We start from the raw sequence: 7,571 nt of genomic DNA, 5'->3' as shown, positions 1-7,571 counted from the left end.
CACAACTCGTTAAGCTTTTGGCTTTGAAGTTGAAATGGGATAATTCGAAATTTGAATATGCAGACGCCCCGGAGGGAAGGTAGATGTAATCACTATATCCGAATGGGCTCCGTGTGTTGCGTAAATCGAACGTCTAACAGGAAGGTAGATGCAAATTTTTCTGTAAACCTACACGTCAACCTGTGTCTTGGGAAAGCTATATACGATCAAGGCATTCATGCAGGACGAAGCGATCTCATATAAAGAAATTTAAGGGAAAACAGCAACTCTTTAATAAACAGTATTGGCACAGCAAAAACATATCCCACTGTGAATAAAAAATTGTTATCCTGTTTATATATATCTTCTAAGATACAGGACCGAGTAAAAATGTTTGCTTCCTTTAAATATTGAATAGGATGTAAATTTTTTAGTTACCACACTAGGAACTCGTTGCCTATATCTTTGAACTTCAAGACGTTTTCTACATTTTCCCGGGTGTCAAGTTTTGCCGTTCCAAGTAACCTGAGAACAAAACTTGGCACAAAAGAAAGGCAGAAATCAGAAAGTTTAGCACCAAATATTGCAAGATATTTTTAACATGAACTAGTGCAGCAGGAAAGTTTCTCGTGTAGATAATGTCTATCATTTTAACCGGACCATCCATCAGGCAATGCCTAGCTCGATCCAGATTAATTGATTTAGTAAAAAAACAGCATACATAGCATTAACAAAAATAACTTCAGATGTCTCAGAAAAGGTACCTGACTAGATTACTTCAATTGTTAGAAACCTCATTAACGAATGGAAAGATCTACGTGAAGGTACGCGATGCAAGTGATGAAGAAAAGGAAAAATGCAGAAACTAGCATCAGCGGTTCTGCGAGCATAAATGCTGGGTTGAACTTGTAATGCACCTGCACAAGCAATTGAGACAGCAAATGAATGATAAGAAAAGAAGTGTTAGAAACCAAATAGAAACATAGAGAAGTACCAGCTAGAAAACAAGTGTTCTAGACTTTTCAACTCTTAGATAAAACATAAACAATAATGTAAATTTCTTCCCAACCTCGATTCATCAAATAGAAAAGAATGGTAAACACAGGTAAATTCTAGCAATTTTGAAATCAATGTTAGGAAAAGTCCACCAAGAATGACTTTTCCATACATCTCAAAACCAAACATACATATCAATGCTACTATTGCACTCCATTTTAAGTTAGATGTACCAACATTCTTATATAGCTCCACACACACACAAGTATCTGTACATATCAGTGCTACTATTGCACTCCTTGAGTTATCAAAAGTAGAAAAGAATAGTAAACACTGGTAAATTCTAGCAATTTTGAAATCGATGTTGGGAAAAGTCCACCAAGAATGACTTTTCCATGCATCTCAAAAATAAATATACATATCAGTACTACTATTGCACTCCATTTTGAGTTAGATGTACCACATTTTATGAATGAAACCATTCTTATATAGCTCCACACACACTTGTATCTGTATATTTTAGATAAAGTTCTCAAAATCTATGGACTCAACACAAATAGATTTTATTGAACTCACAGGCAATTGGATAATGGAAAATGTTTGTCCCGCATTTCTAATAGAAACACCTTTCTTCTTAATTATAGAAGGGGAATAATTCAGAAGATAAGGAGGAGCGAGCATGACAAATGTTTTATAATTCCAGCTTGAGTAGGGAGTGTAATTTAGGAAAGAGTCATAATTTCCAAAAATCAGGTTTAATACATCGACAGGTTTACCTGGAAAGGAATATTATGCTCAGGAACAACATTCTTCTTCTCCAGGACCACTACTGTCCGTCCAATCACATCAAGGTATGAATACTTGGTCTGCAAGGATAAAAATGTAAAACACCTACCAACACCTGTGTGACAAAATTCCAAACTAGATAGTGGTAGCAGTCGAAGGTAAGCTTGGAATTCAGATAATGTAGGCTGTATAATTGGAGAGAGACTCAAATTTAGATCACCTTTCCCAAATAAACATATTGAGTAGCAGGTTGTTTCAAAACAGAGTTTCACCAGCGACAGTGAAGCACATAAATTCTTTGGCTAATGACATGATTAAACTTCTGCGCCGTCGACAGATATAATGTAAAAAATTGTAGATGAGAAACAGTTCTTATTAAGAAAGATACACTTATGCCGATGACTCATAGCTCATCTGGCAAGGTCTCAAATTTGGGACAAAATCTCATATTCAAGACCATCTGTAACAAACCTCCTCCAGCTCAGAAAAGAACAAAAAGAAAGATGCACTTGTGCTCAGAAAAGAACAAAAGAAATATGCGCTTATAATGAAACAGAAAGAAACTTCTCTCACTAGATGTCCTTCAATATTATGATTCTAATGGTTTTAGCCTTTAGGTTGAATATTGATTGGGCTTGTTCACTAAGATGGTAAAGAAAATTCAACAAGTATTACCTCCAAGCTCTGTTCAACTGTGAAAGGAACATTGACGGAAGGATCTTTTGAACCCTCTGGAAGGACAACCTTCAAATACAATAGACAGTCAACTTATTTCCAAAAAAAAAAAACAGCAATATCCTGAAACAACAGTGGTTATTTAACCCATATTGCCACAGTTGAGTTATCAGTTCTCACTTTGATTGTCAACTTGTCAACTACAGTATTAGCAAGAGGACAGCCAAAACTGAAGTTTAAGTAACGTGCACCAGCAGTGGACTCGAGAAGAAAGTCATGCAGTGGCACACCATAGCCTATGATAAAAGTTGTCTTCCAGCCCCCAAATAAAGGATATCGTGGTTCTATTAACAGCTCTGACTGCAAAAAAACAGAATACAAATTCAAAATTTTGAGGTTTTTATTTTCTATATTTCTGTATACTTTATACCAGTGACTATGCATACCAAAAGGCTAGAAGAAGTTTCTAGAAATAAATAACATTGTTTTCCTTCCTGCATTTTGATAATTAAGGTGCAATGTTCAAATTGTTTCCAGATATGTTATTGATCTTATATACAATCATTAGATGGGTGACATGGAAGAATTTGAAATACTTTGAACCCAAATTACAATTGTAAAGCGATCAAAAGTTAACAGGAAAAAGAGAGTAATGAAATATAAGTTATATCCTCAGCAGCAGCCAAAAATATATCATCTTTCCCAGTCTTCGTCGGTGCACATGCAAATACCAAGAGTATAGAATGTTACCTTTTTGGAATTCGTGCGTAATCTTGATGAAGATATGTTCCCTATTTCATCTCTGTAATAGACAGAATGAACTCGGGGAGGTAACTCAGCCACAAGGTGCTTGAATGAAGAGACACCACTAACAGTGGGTCTAGATTGATACTCAACCCTATCACAAGAAGTTTGGTTAGATTGAAGAAACCAAGCCATTTCAGTTTGTACAGAAAACTAGATAGCATTAAAGTGTCTAAACATCAATTATACAAGGGAAATAAATGATTAGACGCAAGAAAAAGTTAGTTTTTGTATTCTCAGTATCCCAACATTTTCTTTTACATGCTTCGTAAAAATCCAGATTGCAAAGCTTGATGCGCAAATGATCAGTAGCTGCTTGGTTAGAAAATATGTGGACAATATTAGTGGACTACCACATTTAACTTAGACAAGTATCTGCAGTAACAAATGTGCATAGATATAACTATTTAAAAGATCGGAAATTTCAGATACTGTTGAACTAACCTCGAGAAAACACCTTTGTGCCTAGCACCAGCATGAGCTAAACTGTAATGCTCAGTTACCTGAATGCTCCCCCAATGAGAAATTTCAATCTCACGCTCAAGCTCCTCCACAACAGCGAACGGATGATTATTTTCAAAATGAATTATAACAGGGGAGTATGAATAAGGAACACGGTCCTCATATGGCCCATATTTCAGTTCGGTACCAGCTTTGTTAGTGGGTTCAACTGTAGTGAATGACTCGACCTTGTTACTTGGAGTCTTAACCAAGGTTGCTTGCTGTTTGATATGATATGGCGATAGTATAATTGCACTGTCATGGTAATATACTAGTTGAGGCTCTGATTGGCTTATCTCTAATGGAAATGGCTCAAGAGAGTGCGTCAAAATGTAATATATTTCTAGAGTGGTGGCTTCACCATTCAACAGTGAATTAAGCAATGATATAGCATAGTATTTGGCTCCATTTGGTCCACTGGGGAGGCTAGTTGGATTGACTTCGAGAGAAACATATGATTTCTTCCTCTTCTTGCCAACAACTACAGCAGCTTTAACAGATGCTAGATGATCAAACTGTGAGGGTGGAAACGAAAGAAGAACTTCTGAAGCAGGATTTTCCCCAATATTCTCGACCTACAATAAGAGAATCATTGTATGATGCACAATCCACAAATCTAAGCTTCGGCATGGAAAAAGCAAGACGAATAATATCTAATACATGAAGCACCAAACAGTTCTCAGGAACTGTTAAACCAGGATTCTCTTTTGTTCCAATAGCTGTCTGTTGATAAAAGTCACTACTTGTTCGAGTTCGGATACTAATGGGATAAAGTTTGAACTTTGGACAATGATTTTTAATTCCGGAAATTAAATTTACGTCTTCAAACTCTTTTGGTCCAACAATTTGGAATTTTCCAGATAAAAATAGGACAAAACTATCATTTTGCATTTCGTTGACCATTTTACCAAAATTAAGTAGCATCACTATAAAAAAAATAAGTTTTCACCAAAAAGATTTGCATATCGATTGAAACTGAAAAATAAGAGGAATGACGATACAAGTTGAAGTTTGGAGATAAAGTTAGTCTATTTATCAAACAAAATTAAATGAAAGTATAGACGAGTGACGATGAATACCTTTAATGTCAAATAAACCCTAACAATGTGCGAAGTCAAGTCAATCTGCAACAGATACAGAATCTCGTCACTTAAATTATGAGAAAAACATAAAAAAATGGAGGAATAAACAGATCATTCTCCCGAAATTCGACAAAAATCTGTTTCTCAGAAGAGCTTATCAATATGATCAATGCATAATTAACATAGGAAAATAAGATAAAAAAAAATCGACACAAGATATCAAATCGAGATTTTACCTGGCGCTCGGCTTGGACGATCTGGAGATCCGGAGGCGCCGCCAACGAAGCTCGGACGAGCAACGTAGCAAAGAGTACTAAGAGAGCGTACATTGCAGCGGCCATCGTTGTACAGTCGAAGACTAGATTTTCAATTTAATTAGGTCCATTTTTATATTAAAAAAAATTAACAATTATTATATTTATAAGTAAAATGTCAATTTTAATAATTTTTAAGTTTTACTCGTATATCTATATTTTTTAATATATTTAGTTATTTTAATAAAATAATGTTTTCAAAGACCAAATTTATTATTAAAATTTAGTATTTCTTTTCAAAACCATGCAATTTAATTACTAATATATTTATTAAAATTTATAATTACATTACGTACATATATTGAGATTTTGTCTATTTATAATTTTCTTCAGCTAGATTGTTGTTAATAAAAGCCCTATAAAGTAATAAAACAAATCTTAAAATTTGTATTAATAATAGCAATATTTTTTTCTTTATAATATTTTTTTGTTTCATTTTAAAATGTTACCATTTTAGACCAAAATTCAAAATACTAAAATGCATTGATATTTTTGGATGATTTGATACAACAGCTTTAGGAAAATATCTTCGGTTCGATGAATTTTTATTTGAGAGGTATAAAATCCAAACAAAATATTTCGGGAAAATATTTTGGAAAAATCAAATAAATGATTGATTTTGTTTTAGGAGAATAAGATTATTGGTAAACATGAAATCAGGTTAAAAATGGCTGGAAAAAAAATTATTCTACAATTTTGAAATAATACATTTTCCCCCTAAAATGAGCCGTATGCAATCCGAACAATGTCAGATGGTCTACTTTCTATATTTGGATCGATGCGTCTGTCTGGTTGCATTCTCTTGACAACCTAAGAATACCCTGTTAGACACAGAGTCAACGTTTCTTTTATTATTCTTTATGACAATCATCTCCATTCACGTTGGCTCTAATGAAACTGGTAAGTTTTCTTGTGGTTTTTTTTTCTTATTGTTTGGTTGGTAGATTCTTCATTTTTCGGAAACGTGAAAAAGCCTGGGAAATATGGAGATGTTTCATGTCTACTAATGCGTTCCAACATATTCTGAAGCTAAGCTTCGACAAATGGTTTAGGGTGAACTTGGGCCAGGAACGACAGAACATAGAAAAGAGGAATTGGAATGTTCTATTTGCCATTACTCTTTGGTGGCTTTGGAAATGGCGAAATGATCTCGTCTTCAAGGACAAGAAACTAGATGTGAATCTTAAAGTGAAGCAGCTAAAGAACCAACTCAACGAAATTAAATCAGCTTTCAGTTCTTCAAGGATCATGCCAAGTCACACCCAGAGGTATGCCAATTGCATAGTTAGGTGGATACCTCCTCCGGAAGGGTGGTGCTCACTCGAGGTTGATGGGAGCTGCAAGCAATCTATTCGGAAGGCTGGTGGGGGCGGATTATTGCGGAACGAATATGGTGATTGGATAGTTGGCTTCATGCACAACATAGGGTGGTGCTCGATTGAGAAAGCAGAGCTGTGGTCCGCCTACAAAGGGTTGTAAGTGGCATGGGAAGCCGGGCAAAGGAAGATCAGGCTGGGGATTGACTCAATAGAAGTGATCAACTGGCTTAATAATAAGGGCATGCCGTGCTCATCTCTCATCAACCTGATCTCATTGTGTACTAGCCTACTGGCTAGAAATTGGGAGGTAAAGATCCTGCATATCTATAGAGAACAAAATAAGGCTGTTGATTTTTTGGCTGCGGAAGCTCTGAAAATGGAAAGAGGCTATACAACTTTGTGGACTCTCCCAGTTGGCATGTACGCCATCATCCAGGAAGACAAGGCGGGCTTTGGCTCGTGTAGAAGAATAGTTGTTCGACAGTGAACAATCTTGGGTGACCCCCCACTCTTGTAACAAAAAAAAAAGAGTAGGTGGGATACCGAATATCTTGGTTCAATTTTTGGGTTTCATATATCCCGATTTAAAAATTTTCTTATCTACATTTTACCAAACCATTTAGATCTTACCATGCTATATATTGTGATTATTTTCAATTCTGGAGATTATTAACTATAAATTGAATTATTCTTCTTCATTCAAGTAATATAACACGCCTAAGTTCAAATACCTTAAAGGGTTTTGAGGAAAAATCAGAATCCGATCAATTTTTTTGATAGAACTATTTTACCCCAAAACTAAATCGGACTCGGATATTAACCAAACGTGATTGATTATCCGAAATACCCAACCCATCTAAGGCTATTCAATTATGTTCAGATCGATCCGAATAACCCCATCCATACTAGTAATTATAACAGTTTTTGTTTTATTTTAATATCAAAATGCATTACGATTTTTTGGAGAAATCAAAGGAGAAATAAATTACTGGTAAACAACTTATCATGCCGGTCAGACAAAAATTATTATAAAGATTTGAAATAATATATTTTTACTATAATATAATATAAAACTAATCAGTTTTGAACAATAATGAAAATTTTAACCCATAATT

General features: G+C 34.9%; 1 protein-coding gene across 2 annotated transcripts; it reads right to left on the bottom strand.

The window, feature by feature from the left end:
* Positions 1-248: 248 nt before the first annotated feature.
* Positions 249-5,197, bottom strand: LOC140823275 (dolichyl-diphosphooligosaccharide--protein glycosyltransferase subunit 1B). Of its 2 annotated transcripts, none has more exons than XM_073184535.1 (9): positions 5,060-5,197; positions 4,821-4,865; positions 3,685-4,316; positions 3,187-3,334; positions 2,617-2,796; positions 2,437-2,505; positions 1,752-1,841; positions 744-896; positions 249-516 (listed from the first exon to the last, which is right to left on the bottom strand). In XM_073184535.1, exons 1-8 carry the CDS (start codon positions 5,162-5,164, stop codon positions 777-779), a joined length of 1,389 nt encoding a protein of 462 aa, XP_073040636.1. In that variant the 5' UTR covers positions 5,165-5,197; the 3' UTR covers positions 249-516; positions 744-776. The 2 variants fall into 2 exon arrangements, with proteins under 2 accessions (XP_073040636.1, XP_073040646.1); XM_073184545.1 differs by having other exon boundaries at positions 249-504.
* Positions 5,198-7,571: the final 2,374 nt, after the last annotated feature.

Source organism: Primulina eburnea, chromosome 1, assembly GCF_022965805.1.
Source record: "Primulina eburnea isolate SZY01 chromosome 1, ASM2296580v1, whole genome shotgun sequence".
Lineage (NCBI taxonomy): Eukaryota > Viridiplantae > Streptophyta > Magnoliopsida > Lamiales > Gesneriaceae > Primulina > Primulina eburnea.
Note: the sequence above shows the minus strand (reverse complement) of the source record. Positions and strands in the feature narration are given on the sequence as shown.